At 43.2% G+C, this 21,148-nt stretch overlaps 1 protein-coding gene across 5 annotated transcripts in view; it reads left to right on the top strand.

Annotated features, from left to right (window-relative positions):
* The window catches only part of rad51b (RAD51 paralog B), a 568,881-nt gene that overhangs the window by 389,900 nt on the left and 157,833 nt on the right, over positions 1–21,148 (top strand). For all 5 annotated transcript variants that reach the window (XM_043698230.1, XM_043698228.1, XM_043698226.1 and 2 more), the window contains exon 9: positions 7,713–7,831. In XM_043698230.1, coding sequence (XP_043554165.1) covers positions 7,713–7,831 — 119 coding nt within the window. The remainder of the gene's footprint in view (positions 1–7,712; positions 7,832–21,148) is intronic.

Here is a 21,148-nt window from a genome sequence, read left to right as displayed (position 1 = left end):
AAATGAGGAAACTGGTGAAGTCCACATTGATGCCCTGGGGTTGAAGTGTTCCGAGGTGGAAGATGAGGTGTTCTTCCTCCAGGCGTCGGGTGGTGAGGGAGCGGCGGTGAAGGAGGCCCAGGACCTCCATGTCCTCGGCTGAGTGGAAGGGGGAGCTGAAATGTTGTTCCCCCCCTTTCCCCTGAGAGGCCATTCCCCCTGCAACAGTATCCAGAATGGTATCTCTGTTTGCAAGAAGAATGGCCCCAGGGATTCCTGCACTGCATGCCTGTCCCTCTTGGGGTCACCCATCTATCTGGCTGAACTTTTAGTGTGACCACATCCCTGAAACTTATGTATATAAAGCTTCCTACTTCTCAGTGGTACAGCTGCTAACTGATCCATGTAGTCTGCGGCATGGTAGCTCAGTGGTTAGCATCTTGCATTTTAAGGCAGTGATGACAACTTTTTTTTTTCTCTCCTCACAGATGGTCTTTGGAGCTCTTTCCTCAAAATATGACAGAAGCAGATTCCTTGAATATTTTTAAGGCAGACGTAAATAACTACTTGATACGAAAGAGGGCGAAAAGTTATCAGGGGCAGTCAGGAATGTGGAGTAATTATATCAGATCAGATCTTATTGTTTGATGGAACAGGGTTGGGGGCTGAGTGGTCTGCTTCTGCTCCTAATTCGTGTGTTCAGATGTATTGCTTGCTGCAGCTGCATGCTGACTTTGTTTGTACAGATACACCCAACTCATTCTGAACTTCAACGTTTGCAAGTTTCACACCTGCTTTTCTGTTCCTACAACACAAATGAAGAAGCTAACACTCCCTCACATTCATCCTCCATCTCCCACCTTGTCTCCGGGTTCTTTGTGACCTTGTCACAGTATGCACTCCCACCCAGCTTTGTTATCATCACCAAAACAGGTACAATATTCCTTATCACTTCATCCAGGTTATTAATGTATACTGTAAAAAGTTAAGTTTCCAACACAGCCTGCCAACTTGAAAATTTATCCCTACTCTTTTTTTTGTCTGTTCACAAATCCTGCATTAATTCTGATATATTTTCCTCCTTTTCATTATCTTGTGTGATATCTTATTGATGCCTTTTGGAAATCTACTGCAATACACTCTTTTACCTACAATACTTTGAAATTGTTAAAAATTTTGAATAAATCTGTCAAATGTAATTTCCCATGTTGACTTTGCCTGATCGTGCTGTCATTTTCAAAGTGTGTTGTTACAACTTCTTTAATAGTGTTTCTACTACTTTCCCATCCTGCATTCACTTGAATTCTTTTCTCTCCTTTGTGGACCTCTGGGTTCCATGCACGGCAGTGACTTCTGACACTGAAACTTCTGAAACGTCAATACAGAGAATGGCGTTAACACGCCGTTCAACATGTGCAGACCCTCAGAGTGAGCAGCCTTGTGACCGTGCAGTTTAGAGGGAGCATTGCGGATGTGAAGCTGACTGAGCTTGTACTTCCTTGCTTTGTCTTTTCCTCCTTTCTTGAATCGCCGTGTTACATTTGCTAACTTTCAATTTGCTGGGACTGTTCCAGAGCGCAGGAAGTTTTGAAAAATCAGCACATATATTATCTGTGCAACTGATTCTTCTACAATCAAAGGATGCAGGCTGTCAGACCCTGGTGTAATGCCAGATTTTAGTCCCTTAAGCTTCTTGACTACTACTTTTTCTGGTAATTTCTTTATTTTCCTGACTCTTACTGGCATTGAAGTTATTCTGTAGTTCTGGTGTGCAGCTTGTAGTTCCTCCTGCGAAGGCAGGTATAAAGAGTCAGATTTTTGCCATTGAGTTACATAGTTTGAATCGGGGAATTTTCTAAATCGGGAGACAAGCACTTAACCAACATAAAGGGCCCTGACACAACTAGTTTTCATTCTGCAGTTGGGAGCAGAACTGCGTTCTTCCTGCCAATCCCAGAAGCACACTGGAGGGACCATGGGGCAAGCCAAAAGCCAATACACATTGTTTAGAAGGCCTCACTAGTGCCCTTAAACTTTGCTCCTGTTGTTTAAAACATTGTTAGGCCCACTAATCTGCACTGTTCACACTTCCTTGCTTTCCCCCTCCAAATCCTGTCCTCACTAGCTACTCATCCTATATCCACTATAGGCAGACTTAAGGAGCCATGTGGAGACTGACAGAAATGTCTAACAATTTAACAGTGCGCTCACTCACTCACACTTGATACTGAGTAAACACCAAACTCTCATTTTAAATCCCCTCAAATGGACAACCCGTTATAAAAACAAACTTAAACCCAGTGAGCACATTAAAGACAGTGAATCCTTTCATATCACCTTAAAACTGTCAATCAAAATGACAACTCAGCACTCCATCACCAAGTGTTTTTCAACCTTTTGAAATTCAACGAAGCATTCCTAAGAGCTTAGCCATAATAACAGCTCGTATGAAATTATTGCATTGAGCTAAGTTGGAATTATAGGAAAAAATAGTAATAGTCTTTCCTGGGTTGTACCAGATAGCCTGTAGGTCATAGAAGTTTCCCAGCATGTGTTTTCCCTTTTGACTCTGAATGCAGCAGCCTTTTTCCTTTCGTTTTTGAAAGGATGAGGATTTAAATAACATCAGAATATGATATTTAATCAGATGTTATCTGTGCTTCAGGAGAGTTGATGACTCTCACACTGCAGATCTAGGGCCTTGGAATAGCAAAGATACGGTCTTTTAAAACTTGGTGGTGTTTTCTAAAGACCCTGCGAAGTTCAAGTTTCTCAGCAGTGTGATTTTTATGCTCCCACCTTTCCGTACTGGCGGAAAGAATATCTAAAGACAGAGGAACCTCGATTATCCGCACAAGATGGGCGGGCGCTATTTCGCTCGGATAATTGATTATTCGGTTAATTGATTTCCTCTTGGTCTCGGAGTTTTCTGTGAACTCTGCTCCCCTTTCAGGAGTCTAGGCAGCAACACACCGTGTGCGAACCCCTGCCCCCAAACCCCGTTCACCCCTAAACCCCGCCAACCCCCCCAAACCATCCGTCCCCCCTACCCCAGGGTAGCCGGACTGTACACCAACAGTCAGACTCTTGCTGCCTTTGTGGGGTAAGTCTCCAAATAGCGCACACACACGCGCACAGCTTTTTACTGCAACGTTTTGACAGGTTCCACCTCTGCCCTGTACAGGACAGTGTTGGAGAGATAATCTGGGTAAGGTGGAGGGGGTGGTTAGGGTTCACCCCTGTGTAGAACTCCAGGGAAAGTGTTGGGGGAGAGAGAGGGAGGGCGGGAGATTGGTCATTTAGAGACAGTGCCTGGACTTTCAAGGACTGTTTTCGGCAGCATTTCAGTGAGCCAAGTTCATTTTTAGTCATTGTACCTGTAAACGTAAGATGCGATCAGGGTTGAAACAGCCCTTTGACGTAATGTTTCTATCGGGACCTTGAGATGCTCTTCGGATAATCCGAAATTTGGATAATTGATATTCAGATAATCAAGGTTCCTATGTGCTTTCTTTTTTTTTAAAGATTACCAATATTGTTCTGACTCTGTGTGAAAATCTGGTCCCTAATATTTTGTTTTATACTGTCTACTGTTTTCTAATTTCTCATGATCATTCCTTTTGTTTCTACTTCTACTGGGACTAATGTTTCCTTTAAACCATAAAACATGGGAGTAAAAATAGGCCACTCAGCTCACCGAGTCTACTCCGCTAGTTACTATCTTTCTTTTAATATACTTGTAAAAGCTCTTACAATTGTCAGAGTTTTCCAAGAAGCAGCAATCATCGTTGGATTGCTGTCTGACTTGCACTTACATACGCCTCGACGCTGATTTTTTGCTACATCAGCTGACCCTGCCTTTTCTAGAAATGTGGAGCACTGCATCCAACAGGTAATTCTATTGGTGCAAGATCCTGTTTTCTTTTTCACATTACTACCTGCATATGCTAAGTTCAGTTATCCAGCGTGCACTTTTGTCATTAAGTGAATGGATAAATGTAGGTGAATTGGCCACGCTAAATTGCCCATAGTGTTCAGGGATGTGTAGGTTAGGGTGGATTGGCCGTGCTAAATTACCCATAGTGTTCAGGGATGTGTAGGTTAGGTGCGTTCGTCAGGAGTAAATATAGGATAATAGGGTAGGGGATTAGGTCAGGTTGGGTTACTCTTCGGAGGGTCGGCATGGACTTGTTGGGCCGAAGGGCCTGTTTCCACACTGCAGGGATTCTGATTTCTAATGGGTGCACCGATAATTGATTAATAGGTTAATGTGGTAGGATGGCATGTGGGCATGTGGGCAAGTGGGAAGACAGTGAGTTGACAGATGGGTGAAATGGATTAGGGTCAGAATGCTGGATGGGTTGGGTGAGGTCAGGAAGGGTAGTCAGGTCAGAAGCTAGGCCGACTCTATTCTGGGGTTAGTCACGTGGTCAGTGGTATAATTAGGTGGTCGAGATGGATGTTTGGGGTGGAAGAAGGAATGGTCTGAGGGTTAGAGTGAGTGGATGGCATGTCATTTCTGGACTGGACTTTGTCTGTCTAACACTCCCTGGCTAACGGAACTGCCTGGAGTCTCTGACTCAAGTTCAGTTTAGAGACTTTCATGAGAGATCCTTTAGAGCAAGGGAATTACCCATTGGTAACTCAAACAATTTGAAAAATTACTATGGTGTCACCATAGCATATTAAGACCAGAGACCAAGGTTGTACTGGCACTGGTTGATTCTGGAGTTGGGAAGGTTGACGTTTGCAGGACTATTGAGGAGAGATTGAGTAGACTGGTACCATACTCATCAGAATTTAGAAGAATAAGGAAGGATTGTGTAGAAACATATAACATTATGAAGGGAATAGATAAGATAGTGGCAGGGAGGTTGTTTCCCCTGGTGGGTTCAACTAGAACTAGGGGGCATAGCCTCGAAATAAGGGAGAGCGAATTTAGGACTGAATTGAGGAGGAACCTCTTCTCCCACAGGGTTTTGAATCTGTGGAATTCCCTGCCCAGTGAAGCAGTTGAGGCTACCTTGATGTATGTTTTTTAAGGCAAAGATAAATTTTTGAGCAGGGAGAAAGTGAGGACTGCAGATGCTGGAGATCTGCGTCAAAGAATTTGGTGCCGGAAAAGCACACCCGGTCTGGCAGCGCCTGAAGGGCAGAAGAGTCAACGTTTTGAGCATAAGCTCTTCGTCTATTTAGTTCTCCCCTCAAACCTATACAATTGACTTTCAGATTCTCATTTGTGTTTATAATGTCACTTTCCAACATTTATATGAAAGACAGACTTCTTATAATCGCCATCGCCGAGTAGATTTTTTGATATGCAATTACGAATGATCTCTGCCACGTTAAGCAATACTGAATTTAAAATAACTTTACCCCTTGAGCTGAGAACCTATTGCTCAAGGGAACTGTCATAAACTCATTTTTCAAGTCACCTTTGACAATTTGCTTTCTCCCACATATATGGGGATTAAAGTCCCCCACCATTATTATGTTGCCTTTGTCCCAAGTTTCAATAACTTCTTGTTGAATGCTCTAACGCATGCCATGAATGCTGTTAGGTGGCCTGTAACCGAATTCCACACAAAGCTTCTGACTGTTGCTGTTTCTCATTCCCCCAGTCTGATTCTAACTCAGGAGAAGATTCTCTCTCCATAATATCCACATGTCATTCTTCACTATAATAGCTACCCCTCCTGCTTTGTTGTTCTGTCTCCCTTTTTGAACTGTAGCATACTCTGATAATGTTATTTCCAAAAATTGGTCACCTTGTAACCATATCCCTGTCGGGAGGGATTGTATTTAAACCTACAATCTAATCTCTGTTTGTGTCACGTGTTTATCTATCTCTCATTCATTCAGATGTAATTTTTTAATACTGTTCTTTGCATGGACATTACTATTTGACCCTTCTATTTCACTTTGCTTATCCTTACCCACACTGTTCCTTACCTCTACTTTTCTCTCTGGATGTTTAAATTTCCCTTCAATCACCTCCCTCATTCAGCTTAATGCTCTGTCCACTGCCTTGACTATGCAATTCACCAGGACACAGCTCAGTTAAAGTGAAATCCATTCCAACTTTCGTTCCTGAGTCTGCTGCCAGTGCATAATTCGAAATTGCACCATCCCTGTCGCATTGGTAGTCACCCTCCAACCTGTTTCATCTTATGCCATTCGATTTATGGTGCAGGTAAAAATCCAGCGACGATTGTTTTTGAGGCTCTGCATTTTAAACTGGACCGTAACTACTTAAACTCTGTCATCATTCCTAGGTCTATTTATATCATTGATTCTTATATGGACTCTCAGCAACTGGACCCCTCCCTCAGCCAGTTTGTTTCCAGCTGCAGGGAGATGTCCCTAACCCTAGCATCGGATAGAGTTCAGAATTCCAAATCGCACCTGCAGAGAAACGGTGTCTCTCCTCCTTAATTATACCTTCACCTAACCTTAACTGCCACATGTATTTTCATTTACCTGTTTGACCCGCACCATGCTCAGTCTACTCAATCACCCTGCAATCTTTATTCTCGTGAACACATGCAGCAAGAACCACATATGTGCTGGTTAGAGTCAAGAGCTAAGGTCCCTCCACCACTATACGTTGGATCCCCGTACCTGCCCGACGTGCAGTCTCACCCACCTGTCCCTGTCCGTTGATCAGTTGTAAATTGCTTAATCTGAAAGGTATGACTGCTCGTGAACCAAAGTTATTTAAATGGCAGACCTGTTTGGACATGGTGCAAAACACTTCTGGTGCAGGTAGGTCTCGAACTCTAACCTTCTAGAAACCTATGGTAGATATGCTTGTCTGGGATTGCAAGTTGTTGTTCTATTTGATGAACAGCAGGAGAGCTTGTACCGATGTCCTGGCCAATATTTATCCTTCAATTAGCACCTAATTACACAAATTTGCTGGTCATTACCACATTGTTACAGCTTGTTCTGCACAAATTGGCTGCTCCAATTTTCCTACAAAGTAACTGCAGTTCAAAAAAAAGTGTTAATTGTTTATGAAGTGTTTGTGGAGTGCTGAATTGATTAAAAGACAAGATGTAAATGGAAGTTCCTTCTTCCTTTCCTCTGCATTTAACCTATTCATGTATGACATTGGATGTGCTTGATATTCACACTGGGTGTCTTATCTGAAAAGTGCCTTGTTCTCTTATCCCCAGCACAAAATAAAAGAAACTCAGTTGTTGGCACTGCTGCCTCACTGTCCCGGGGACCCTGGTTCAATTCCAGCCTCAGGTTACTGTCGATGTGGAGTTTGCATGGGTTTCCTCCTGCAGTCTAAAGATGTGCACGTTAGGCAGGTTGGTCGTGATAAATTGCCCATAGTGTTCAGGGATGCTTACACTAGGTGGATTAGCCGTGGAAAGTGTTGGTTTACAGGAATAAGATGCTAGATTAGAATGGTGCTGGAAAAGCACAGCAGGTCAGGCGGCATCCGAGGAGCAGGAAAATCGACGTTTCGGGCAAAAGCCCTTCGTCAGCCCTTCATCCAGCACCACTCTAATCTGGACTCTGATTTCCAGCATTTGCAGTCCTCACTTTTGCCTGAATAGGATGCTCTTCAGAGGATCAGTGCAGACTCAATGGGCCAAACAGCCTCTCTCTGCACTATATGGATTATACGATTCTAAGAAATGAGGAGTTAGGATATGTTAAAATGTAAAGCATGTTTATTTGGCTTCTATTGAATTGTTTTCTGTGCTCTGCCTTTGCAGATTGCGGGATAAGTCCTGATGGAGAAACAAGCTACGCAACTGCAGCTCTCGGGAACACATGGAGTCACAGTGTCAACACCCGACTCATCGTGCAGTATCTGGACTACCACCGCAGGCAGGTAAAGTTCACAGCAGCTGAGAGCCAGGATAGAGGCAGAAGAAGTAAAGCCACTTCTCATTGTGGGTTGCCACATGACTTTCATGAACTCATTCACAGGGGGAGATAGGCGAGCGCAAAGTGACGAGTTGTCAGGAGCCAGAGCTGAGAAAAGCTTTTGAGCGTAGATTGCGATAAGCTGTCAGGATGTGCTAGTTCATTCTCACTCAGACCGGGTTCCTGTTTATGCACCACATTCACAACAGCACATTCATTAGGTTTAAATGAGTGTTACGAAACCAGAAAGACATCATTATGCCCCATTTTAAAGGCACTGAATCCTGTAATAATAAACTGTGGGTGCATTATCTCAGAATGGCAGTCTTTCAGGGGAGAAGGCGGAAATTTAGCCCGTCGTGTCTTTGGTAGCTCCAGCATCAAAACTGCAGGGGTAGGAACACATTGGAACACAGGACTAGGTCTCAACCCCTTAGTACTGGCCAAACATCTACCTGAATACCATATTCTTGCACTATCCCCGTATCATAGAATCATGACATCATATAATCCCTGCAGTGTGGAAGCAGGACATTCAGGCGAAAGTGGGTACTGCAGATGCTGGAGATCAGTGTCAAGATTAGAGTGGTGCTGGAAAAGCACAGCAGGTCAGACAGCATCCAAGGAGCAGGAAATTCGACATTTCAGGCAAAAGCCCTTCATCAGGAAATGATGAAGCAGGATATTTAGCCCATCAATTCTTCCAAAGAGCATCCTACCCATCCTCTCAACCCCCACCCTGTCCCTGAAACCCTGCATTTCACATCACTAATCTGCCTAGCCTCCACCTAATCTGCACATCTTTGGACAATGGCAGAATACCAGTGCACCTGGAGGAAACCCATGCAGACATGCGGAGAGTGTGCAGACTCCATGCAGGCAGTCGCCCAAGGGTGAAGTCGAGCCCGGTTCCCTGGCTCTGTGAGGCAGCAGTGCTAACCACTAAGCCACCAGATGCTACAATGCTTGGTATAATTAGTAACTAGAAATTGGTCAATTTTTGTCTGAAACTGACTTGACGACTGAACTTCCACAGCTGTCTGGGATAGCGATTGTAAAAATTAATTACCCTGTAAGTGTAGAAATTCTTCCTCATCTGAATCCTAAATGGGTCAAAACGTGTGGTGTTGGAATGATGAAGAGAGTGTTGATGAGGGTAATATACTTTGTGGTGTCCATGAACTTCCAAAAGACATTTAATGAAGTGCTACAAAGTTAATACCAATGGAATAAAAGGGAGAATGGGTCCATGGATACAAAAGTCAAACAGAGAACTGTGGACGCCAGATACCTGAAACAAAGAAAAAGAGAAATTGCTGTAGAAACTCAGCAGGTCTGGCAGAATTTGTGGGAGAGAAACCATGGTAAGCATTTAAGAGACCAGCAACCCTCCTTTAGAGTTAGCTGAATGTAAGGATGCAGAATGTGGTGGTAAAATGGTTATTTTTCAGATACAGAAATGCATACACTGGTTTTGCCCAGGCATTGGCACTGGGGCTACTGTTTGATGCACAAAAATGTGTGTATATTTTGGGACACACTTTGAAAATTTGCAGATGACGCAAAGCTTGGAGGTATGGTGAGCTGTGAAGGGGATAGTGAAAAGCTGGTGGAATGGATGAACACCTGACATACTAAGTTTAGTACAGAAAAGTTTAGTACAGAAGTGATTCAATTTGCTGGGGAAATGAGAGCAGATTTAAAATAAAGGACACAATGTAAATGGAGTGCCAGAACAGAGAGATCTGAAACAACGGAGGTCATGCCTGACAAATCTGTTAGAATTCTTTGAGGAGGTAATGAGCAAGTTAGACAAAGGAGAGCCAGTGGATGTGATGTGTTTGGATTTCCAGAAGGTCTTTGACAAGCTGCTGCACAGGAAGCTGTGATATAAATTAAGAGCCCACGGTGTTAGGGGCAAGGTACTGGCATGGATAGAGGATTGGCTGGCTGACAGAAGAAGGCAGAGAATGGGGAAAAAAGGAATCTTTTTCAGGATGGCAGCAGGTTTCTAGTAGAATTCTGCAAGGATCAGTCTTGAGACCACCACTATTCACGTTATACATTAATGATTTGGACAAAGGAACTGAGTACGTTGTTGTTAAGTTTGCAAGTAATACCAAGATAGATGGAGGAAAGTAGTAGTAAGGAAATGTGGAGGTTGTAGAATGACATGGTCAGACGAAGAGAATGGGTAAAGAAGTGGCAAATGGAACACAATGTGGGAAGTTCGAGGTTATGGTCGGAAGAATAGAATGTAGACTTTTTTTTTAAGTGAGGAAAGGCTTTGGAAACCAAAAGCATAAAGGGACTTGGGATATCTAGTTCAGGATTCTTTTAAGGTCAACATGCAGGTTCACTTGGCAGTTGGAAGGCGAATGCAGTGTTAGCATTAATTTCAAGAGGGTTAGAAAACAAGAGCAGAGATATCCTGCCAACGCTTTTTAAGGCACTGGTCAGACTGCATTTGGCATGTTGTGAGCAATCTTGAGCCCTGTATCTAAGGAAGGATATGCTGGCGTTGGAGGGGGTGGGAAATCCAGAGGAGATTTACATGAATGATCCCGGGAATGAAGAGCTTGTTATGTGAGGAATGGTTGAGGACTCTGGGCCTGTACTTAATGGAGTTGAGAAGGATGGGAGGGAGAATCTCATCGAAACTTAAAGAATACTGAGAGGCCTGGATAGAGTGGATGTGGAGAAGATGTTTCCATAAGTAGGAGAGGCTATGACACAGCCTCAAGGCGAAGGGATGATATTTTAGAACCGAAATGAGGAGGAATTTCTTCAGCCAGACCTTATTGCTACAGAAGGCCGTGGAGGCCAAATCATTGAGTGTATTTAAGACCGAAATAAGATAGGTTCTTCATTACCGAGGGGATCAGGGTTAGAGTGAGAAAGCAGGAGAATGGGATTGAGAAACATATCAGCCATGATTAAATGGTGGATCAGACTCGATGGGCCTAATTCTACTCCTATATCCTATCCGATGGTCTTATACGTGCACGATGAAATTGCAGGATAGATTCATTGGTTTGGCATTAACCTGCATCTTACACTCAATTCTGGATACCACACTTTTATAAGGATGTGAACATTTTAGAGAGAATGGTTCCAGAGATGAGATATGTCAGTTATGTGGATAGCCTGGGGAGGCGGGGAAAGAGGGTCATCTTCCTGAGATTGTTCAAAATCATGCGTCAAATGCTTTGACTCAATAATCTCTTGTGAAACAAAGTAGATAGGGAGAAACTTGCCATTGGCGGAAGCACTGAGAATCAAATAGCACTGATATAAGGAGATTGGCAAACGAACCTGTGGTGGTATTGAAAGATTTTCTTTTGACACAGCAACAGGTTAGGATCTGCCTAAGAGTGTGGTAGAGGCAGATTTAAACATGGTTTTCAAAAAGGGAATTGAACAATAATCTAAAGAGAAAAAATGTTCAGAGTTGCGAGGAAAGTGCGAGTGGGTGCAACCAGCTAAGTTGCTCTTGCAGAGGGCCAGCACACAGACAACAGGCTGGATGCTCTCCTTCTGTAGCATATCCATTCTGTGATTGTGGAGTATTGGTTGTGGGAGCCACCATTACAGACGCCTACAAAACTGCTGCTTGTTCTGGTGCTGCTATCATAGTGCCTGGTGCACGTTGCTAATGGATCCCTCTGCATGGGCTGCTCTTTACAGTACCATGTCCTTGTTGTTTGCACTGAAACTCTGCAGGTATTGACTCTTAAATGTCGGGAACTGAGAGGTCACAAAACTCAGCTCTTTACTTGCAAAGACATTGCTTGAGACTTGCAGCTTGTGATGTGGCTCTTGGGCAGAATAGCATTTCCTACCATAGGATTTATTGTCATTATTGTGTCCTCTGTGAGTTGGAGGCAGTATAGGACTTGATGTCAGGACATATACCAGCAAGCAATCTGTGTGAATGATAGCAAGCAGAAGGTATCACTGAGGTTGCAGTAACGTTTCCCAACAAAAGCAAGGGTGATTTCTACAGTAATATGCAGTAAGTGAAAGATTGTCAAATGCACAAATTATGTGGTACTACGTACAGTCCAATCTCTCTGCTTAATTGACAATAGCAGCAGATAACCCAATCACCTCCATTCTGTCAGACACATGTGGTGGCTTTGTAAGTTCCCTGCCTTCAAACAGTGAAAGATTCCAGGCAAAGTTGTTGGCTGCAACTAAGGACTTATCCAAATTACTAAAGTTTGGGTAATCCAGAAAAGCTCTGAGGCCAGAAATTTCAACTCTAACATTGATCACAGGCCTGAAAATGTCATAACTCAACAGGAGTTCATGTTGGTGGCTTTCTCCATGTTGCTGATATAATGCCAGTTTCTGAGAGATAAGTTTACTGTTTACAGAGTGGAGTACATGATTTGATTAGGATTCCCTACATGTATGGAATCAAGCCATTTGGCCCAACAGGTCCACACCAGCCCTCTGAAGAGTAACCCAGCCAGACCCATTCCCTACACTATATTTACCCCTGACTAATGCACCTAACACTATGGTCAATTTAGCGCGGCCAGCTCACCTGAGCTGCACATCTTTGGACTGTGGGAGGAAACTGGCGCACCCAGAGGAAACCCAAGCAGATACAGGGAAAATGTGCAAACTCCAGGGGTTAGCACTGCTGCCTCACAGTGCCAGGAACCCGGGTTCGAATCCTGCCTTGGACAACTATGTAGATTAGATTAGGCACTGGCTAACCCCTGAGCCTCCGTGCTGCCCACATGATAAAGCTGAATTGATTATTGATAAATGCACCTCCCGTCAACCTCCCAATCAATTGTTTCTAATTTTCAATATACAAAAAGTCAGGCTGATCAGACTTTAACAGACATGGCCCTCCAAACCATGTTGATTGTGGACTGAAGGTTTTGAATGCCTATGGTACACAACCTACACAATTGTAGACTACCTCCTCTCTACAGCTTTGTCTTACAGGAGTACATTGCACCAGGTATCTGCCGGCGCCAGCCGAGATTATGTGTTGCCAGGCTGTAATCACAACTGATACTTAGGATCTGCAGCATAGAAACAGGTCATTTGATGAATTGAATTAGCTTTATTGTCACATGTACTCAAATGAGTGCAGTGAGAAGTTGATAAGTTGCCACTTACAGCGCCATCTTAGATTAAAAAAAATTACCCAGCTCCAGCTTCTTATTACAGATTTGTTATAGTTGTCACAATGTCACCAACGCACAGCGCCATCTTAGGTTATGAATATCTAGGTACAATCCTTAGTTACAGACTAGAGAAATAAGGAAAAATGTTACATGACAGCAGTATAACCATAGGTCTGAAAGACAAGAAGTTAAAAAGACAAACGTCACCATCTCTGTCCAAGGGCCGTCCACTGCAGACCAGAGCAAGGACCTTCAATCAGAGGGGACCTCTGATTGCTTGCTGCTGCCATGCTCCCGCACTGGGCCCCTGGTCACTGGTGTCCCTGCCTCTGATTGCTGACCACCATCCCCTCTCTTCAGAGGCCAGGAGAAGGGAGGAAAGAGGGAGGAAAAGAATGGGTCCGAGCAAAGAATTCCAGCTGGAGCATCGGACTTTGTTGCCAGCTTACCGGAAGATCTTGTTGAGGGAACGGGGCATGACTACTCTGTGCCAGTGTTGTAGTCCACACCAGTCCTGTCACTCTAGTTCCCTCGTCCCGGTCTGCTTACATGTCACTCATGTTCCCTTCTCCCTCATGTATATATCAAGCTGCCAATTAAACGACTATAAGAAAATGTTTTAACAGGTTAGGTCTCTCTTTCGAACTGATGGAAGGATTTTGATAGGACAGGTGTGGGGAAGAATTTTTTCTCATATGGGATGGGTCGATAAATATAAAGCAATCGCTAATAACCCCAAAAGGGAATTCAAGAGAAAGCCAGAGAATGAATAGAATGTGAAACTTGCTATCACAAGGAATAGTTGAAGTGAATCACGTCAAGGCATTTAAAGAGAAATTGAATAAGCAGTTAAGGACACTAAAAATAAACAATTATGAAAGTAAGGTGGGGTAAGGTATCATGGGAGGAGTTGTCATGGAGCATAATGCCATGATTAGACCAGCACAAACAAATGGTGTGTGTGCGCGCGTGCACTATATGCATTCCTTGTATATGTGTCAAAGCTATAAGTTCCATATTCTCTCTAGCCTGAGTCTGAACCTGCCTCCGCCATTGTCTCCACTCATCTGCTGTTTGAAACCCTCATCTATGCCTTTGTTGCTTGATACTCGATTATCTCAGTGGCTACTTGATCTCCCACATGCATCCAAAGCTCTGCTGTCCATGCCTTAGCTCATACCGTATCTTGCTCGGCCATTAGCCCAGCGCTTACCGACCTACGTTAGCTTCTGATTTAGCAGCACATCAATTTAAAAATTCTCTTCCTTATGTTCAGGTCCCTCCATGCCCTGGAGTTTCCCTGTCCACGAACAAAAGAAATCCCAAAACATTGATTCCAATCCTGTGTTTAATGAGCTGTTCTTCGATGGGAATGCTCCTGTTGGCCTCATGACCACTTACGGGGGGTGCAAAATCAACCCGTATCACACTGCTGTTCTCTGTCAAGTGGAAAATGCATGTGCATAGCGCATGGCTGTGATACCCTCTGAGCCCGTCTGAGCTCTTTTATGGAGATCAACTGCTGTGGGACTCGTGGTGAAACAATGTGCCAGTGAGAAGACTTGTTTTTATAAAGCATTTTTCATAATCTCAGGAAATTTCAAATCACTTTACAGCCAGTTGTGTCTTGTTGAAGAGTATCCACCGCAGTAATGTAGGACAGACAGCCGATTTGCACATTCCAAGCTTCCACAAAAAGTAAATTTAAAAAATTCTTGCATGGAGCATGGGTGTCTCTGGCATAGCCACTTTACCCATTCCTAATTACCAGACTCACTGGCTCGGTTGGCCGTTTTAGAGAGCAGATAACAGTCAGGTATTTGCTATGGGTCTGGAGTCACACATAGACCAGACTGGGTTAGGATGGAAAATTTTGTTTCCTTAAGAGATTTAATGCACTAAGTAGATTTTAAAACAATCATTACTGAGACTCCCTCTATGTTCTAGATTTACTGATGTAATTCGGATTCCATGGTGCCAAGCTGCTATGGTTTGGATGCATGTCCCCAGAGCAATATCCTGCACCTTTGGCTTGCTGGTCCAATGGCAATGATCAGATCATCTTTTAGTTGGTGTCAAGGGCTGATAATATTGACCCAGATATTGAAGAGGACTCCTCTGCCTCTTAGTGCTATGGAACTTTTTACATGTCCATATGTGAGAAAAGATCGTGTAACATCTTGTCTGAAAGACGACTCCTCTGACAATGCCATGCTCCTTCAGTAGTGCACGAGAATGTTAGTTTATACCATCAAATCACTTCGATTGACATCACAACCTCCTGACTGAGAGATGAGGGTGCTCCTGCTGATTATAGGCACAGGGAGATTTTAGCAAAGAAAAAGTGGCTGGTGTGTATTCTTATGTCATTTACTGCAATTACAGAAAGTGGTCTCTGTTTGTAATCTCTATGTTTGTGTAGTAGAGCTTTGTAATGAGCCCACATTGCTGGTAAGTGCATTTAATAGATGTAATTTTATACTTGGAGCTTTTTTCTGATTTGCAGACAATATAATGTACCGCAAAGTGCTTTGTTTTAAGTTTTTTGTCTGAGAGCAGTGCCACGGGAAATGAATTATAATTGATGTAATTTTATACCAAAGCGCTCTTGGGTAAAGATCCCAAGCTTGAAGCAAATTGCTCTCTAATCTGCTGAAGAATGCAAACTGTACCAAGATATTACTTCACATTGTGGAACAGAACCATCACACAGAGACATGGAGGCATATGAAAAGAGAAAACGCAAATGCTGCAAATCTCAACTAAAAACAGATCCTGCTGAAAATAAACAGGAGACTGTTGACATTTCAAAGGGAGCATTTGGTAGAGAACAGGGCTCTGGATTACTGACCCATTTAGTATCAGAACTACTGCACGTTACTGAACTAATAATCTCGTGAACATAAGTTCAAATCCCGCTCCGTATGCAGTTTGGGAAAGGGAATAGTTTGAAAGCTCTTCATGTGAACAAGAGCTGCCAAGTGAAAGTGATTCACTGCTGCCATTCAGGGAAGAAAGGTGCTGCATTTACTTGGTTTGGCTATAGGTGATTCAAGTCCCAAATCAAGCCTGTTGGCTCTTAGTTTCTCTTTGAGCTGACTCTTCATACCACACTCCTGTATCACTCAGAAGATGCTTCATTACCAGTTACTCAAAACCAGCCTTACCAGTCATTCCCACAGGTCAACGATGAAGTATACATTTTTGTGAAGTATGAAATTGGGCTGGCACTGTGGCTCAGTGGTCAGCACTGCTGCCTCACAGCGCCAGGGACCCGGGTTCGATTCCACCTTCCGACCACACACTGTGTGAAGTTTGCGTGTTCTCCCCATGTATGCGTGAGTTTCTTGCCACAATCCAAAGGTGTGCAGGTTAAGGGGACTGGCCATGCTAAATTGCCCATGCAGTTTCAGGGAGGTGCAGGCTAGGTGGATTAGCAGCAGGAAATGCAGGGTTACAGGGAGAGGGTAGTGGTTAGGTCTGGTTGGAATGTTCTTCGGAGGGTCACTGTGGACTCAGTGGGCCAAATAGCCACCTTCCACACTGTAGGGATTCTGTGGTTCTGTAACAATAAATCTGAAGAGAAGACGTTAGTATGATACTGTGTCTGTGTGCACATGAACAAACAAGCATGACCATTTTTCTGTGTACCCAAATTCACGTGAACATGTGTAGTCATCCTCCAGCTTTTTATTGTATATGTCTCTACCCATAGAAATGCATTTAACTTGTGCCTGCTTGTCCCTGTGTCTACATGCACTTAGTTATATCCACTTCTTTTTAAATGATTTCTCTTTCTTGTCCTGAAGGTGTTTGACTCTTGATGTGATATGTTTCTTCTGCTCCCTCATTCAGGTGGCCTTTGGTTTATAATAGTGAGTTCTGACCATAGGATGCGTAGCTGACTTTATTTGTACTTTTACTTGATGGACATAGTCAACTATGAACTCTGATCTACAGTGGCTTGTGATCAAGCAGTGTTGGATTTTACAGTTCTCATTTTTGTTTTCAAAATCCTCCATGACTTTGGCTATCCCTGCCTCTAGGCCGCAACGCTCTGAGATGTTTATGTTCCTCTAATTAAACATCTCTAATTTTAATCGCTCAACTTTTAGTGGCTATGTCTTTCTTCAATTTCCTAAGCCCTTAAGTAATTTCCTTATATATCTCTCCCTCTCTACATCATTTTCCTCCTTTAGGACACTCCTTAAAACTTACCTCGTTGACGAAGCTTTTGGTCTGCTAATCTGATATTTGCTTGTGGGGGTCATCATCATTTTCATTTTAGAATACTCGTATGAAGTTTCTTTGAATGTTTTACTTGATTAAAGTTGTAATGTAAATATACATCGTAGTGTAAAAGCTCCCTTAACAAAAGAAGGTGCAATACTTTCAATTATTCATTCTTCTCCCTCCCACATCCTAAGTGAAACCTTGTATCTCACCTCTGGATATGTTCTGATTGCTGCGATGAAAAATCACCGTGTTCAAAAGCACCTTCTAAGTGTTCTCACAAAGTGCAGGAACATAATCAGCCACATTGGAGGAAATCAAATATTTCCTTTTTAAGATTGGTTCAGGAAAAACAACTTTGGTTTAGTGCTTAGGTTATTAAAAGATGTTTGTAATTAGATATAGCCCAGCAAGAAAGTTATGACATCTAAAGATCCAAATGTATTACTTGGAATGACTCAGTTTTTTTTGTCTATGTCATCTTGTTGATAATTCAATAATTCCATTGTGTAGCATTTTACCAAATTACACCATATAAATGCAAGTTGTAATCTCTGCATCACATGTATCATGCTGGGTCTGACCCTAATTGAACATTTGCCACCACTGACTTACCACAAATTTTCAAACAATACAGAAATTCACTGAGAGTCCTTGAATGGTGCCTTCCAAACACTTGGGCAACTGGGAACTTGTAGGTGATGGTGTTCTCATGTACCTGCTGCTCTTGTCCTTCTAGATGGAAGTGTTTGAGGGTTTGGAAGGTGCTGTCTAAGGATCTTTGGTGAATTTCTGCAGTGCATCCTCTAGATAGTACACACCGCTGCTACTGAACATCAGTGGTGGAGGGAATGGATGCTTGTGGATGTAGAGCCAATCAAGTGGAATGCATTGTCCTGGATGGAGGCAAGCTTCTTGAGCTGCTCCCATCCAGGCAAGTGGGGAGTATTCCATCTCACTCCTGATTTGTACCTTGAAATATTGAACAGGCTTTGGGGACTCAGGAGGTGAGTTACTTGCCTAAGCATGACCTACGCTTGTTGCCAGCTCTGATCTCCAGCATCTGCAGTCCTCACTTTCTCCTAGTTGTTTATGTGATGAGTCAAGTTGAGTTTCTGGTCAGCGGTAACCCCACAGATGTTGACAGTGGGGATTCGGTGATGGTAACACCATTGAATGTCAGAGAGTGTCTATTAGATAGTCTCTTATTGGTGATGGTCATAGCCTGGCATCTGCGTGGTGCTAATGTTACTTGTCAGCCCAAGCATGGATATTGTCCAGATCTTGTTGCTTTTTTTTTGTCTAATGCCTGTAGGATCTTTTTGGTGATCATTGGTGATGAGTATTTGTCTTTACGCACGTGTGTTGTCCATCCTTGTGTAGCATTCAATAACATATCATTCTGTTTAGTGAGGCAGTATTTTTAGGTTGGCAATTATAGTAGGGGGTTCAATCACATGGTCATCCGTCCACACTCCCCTCACCCTTGTGTGCCTGACATGGCCAAAGCCCCTTAGCCCATCAGAAACCAAATAATTCTTGATTGGTGGCAAACAGCCTTTTGTCATGAAGTCATACAGCACGGAAACAGACCCTTCGGTCCAACCAGTCCATGCTGACCATAATCCCAAACGAAACTAGTCCCACCTGCCTGCGCTTGGCCCATATCCCTCCAAATATTTCTTATTCATGTACTTCGCCAAATGTCTTTTAAATGTTGTAATTGTACCGGCATCCACCACTTCCTCTGGCAGTTCATCCCACACGCGAACCACTCTCTTGTGTTAAAAAAAAGTTACCCCTCGTGTCTTTTCTAAGTCTTTCCCCTCTCACCGTAAAAATATGCCCCGTGGACTTGAAATCTCACAACCTTGGTGAAAAGAGACCTGCTGTTCACCTTATGAGTACCCCTTGTGATTTTATACACCTCTGGAAGGTCACCCCTCAACTGCTTATGCTCAAGGGAAAGAAGTCCCAGCCTATCCAGTCTCTCCTCCTAATGCAAACCAAACATACAGGCTATTTCTTCTTGGTGGCTCAGGGACATTAAATTTTAATTTCTGGAGACTACAGGATAATCAATGATGGATTGATGGACCTAAACAACAGCAATGGAGTGGGTAAACTTCATCTAAAAGATAAATAATGAGTCATAAGGCTTATTCATGGCAGAGAGTGAAGCTGTTCATCCTGTTGAGCTGGGCTAAGACCTCAGAAGAATCATAACCTTGCTGCATCCCTACAGATCTGCAAGTTTCTTTTCTTCAGGCACCCATCCATTTTCATTTTGAAATCATCAATCGTCTCTGCTTCCACCAGTCTCTCAGACAGCACATTTCAGATCATTACTGTTCACTCCTTAAAACATGGATCTTCCTCACTTTCTGCCTCCAACTCTTACCCAAAACCTTTACTCTATGTCTCTGAACGCTATACTGTAAGGCAATGAGAAAAGCCTTCCCTTACCTACCTTATCCAAAACTGTATTAATCCTGTAAACCTTAAACAAAATCCCTTCAATTTCTTTTGCATTAATGAAAACAGTCCCAGATTCTGTGAGCTAATCTTGTTTCTAATATCCCCTACCTTCAAAACTATTCTGGTAAATCTCCTTTGTGCTCTCACAAGGACTCTCATGTCCTTTCTGAAGTGTGGTGCCCTGAACTATTGGCAGTACTGTAACTGAGGGCTGATCAGAGCTTTATAAGAATTCAGCCGAACTTACTTGCTTTTGTGCTGTCTGTATCTGTTTGTGAAGCCTAAAGTCCTACATGGCCCAACTGAACAATCTCTCAATATCTTCAAAGATGCATGCACATGCACTTTTTTTGAAACAAAAATATGCATTATTCATAAATAATCTATAAATAAAAACAAGGACAAAACAGTTCTGTGCAGACTTTGCAGAAAATATCGTGGATTACTATACTGTGTTAGAGCTTCAATTCAGTTGCAACAAAAGCATTTTCTAAATGTGAAAGGAATCTATTTACATTCCTATTAACGCTGCGAGAGTATCTTGAAACTCAATGGACCTTGTTTTGCTTTGTCCAAAAGACCTTAGACAGTGGTCTTCCCCTGCAGCGCCTTAGTTGCAACTGTCCCTAACCTTTAGTGCATTGGTCAGCATGTAATCCTGGACATGGAAAGTATCCATCTACAACACTCGGATCAAGCTTACAATGGAAGACCAACAAGATCAGGCAGAGAAAAGTGTGCCTTACTCTGAGTTGATGCTCCTTCTGGCACAGTCAATGTTTGTCTCGGTATGCGTCCGGGGAACATAAAGCACAGAATCCTACGTCATAGAATGGCAAGGGACAAACCTGGACAAAACCCACTGCATCTCTTCCCAGCCCTCTTTTGCAAAGGCACATTCCAGAAGGGGGTGTGTGACAATCTCTTCTCCCCACTTCGAGGGCAGTGTGTGGTGGGTGGAGAGTGTCCTGGCATACATGAAGGATCTGACAGGCACTGCCCTTCTCACCACCAGCCAAGCTATGTCTTGGTACTGGTTGTAAAGTTCTGGTGAAGAGGCATTCTGCCAAATGACTTTGGCAGTCTGCTCAGGGAGCCACACGACAAGATTCATCCTCTTCCTCTCCCGCAGGGTCTCGAGGACACCATGTGCTGACCACTACCTGATGGACGTGCGCCCAAGTTGCTGAGTTCCTGCACACTCTTTCGAACAGTGCCATTAAGTCTGTATTGCCACTTCCTATCCCTTCTTTTCAAAGTACATCAACTTCACACATATAATTCAATATGGATAGGATTGGTTAACAGGAAGATAAATATAGTGCATTGACAGTCATCAGTAGCTGGAGGAAACTTGGCTGTGATGTTGTGTTTCCATCTCTCCACTTATAAACATTAATTTCCCTAACAGGAAATTGATG

This window comes from Chiloscyllium plagiosum, chromosome 10 (genome assembly GCF_004010195.1).
Source record: "Chiloscyllium plagiosum isolate BGI_BamShark_2017 chromosome 10, ASM401019v2, whole genome shotgun sequence".
Classification (NCBI taxonomy): Eukaryota; Metazoa; Chordata; class Chondrichthyes; order Orectolobiformes; family Hemiscylliidae; genus Chiloscyllium; species Chiloscyllium plagiosum.
This window is presented reverse-complemented; position numbering and strand designations above follow the sequence as displayed.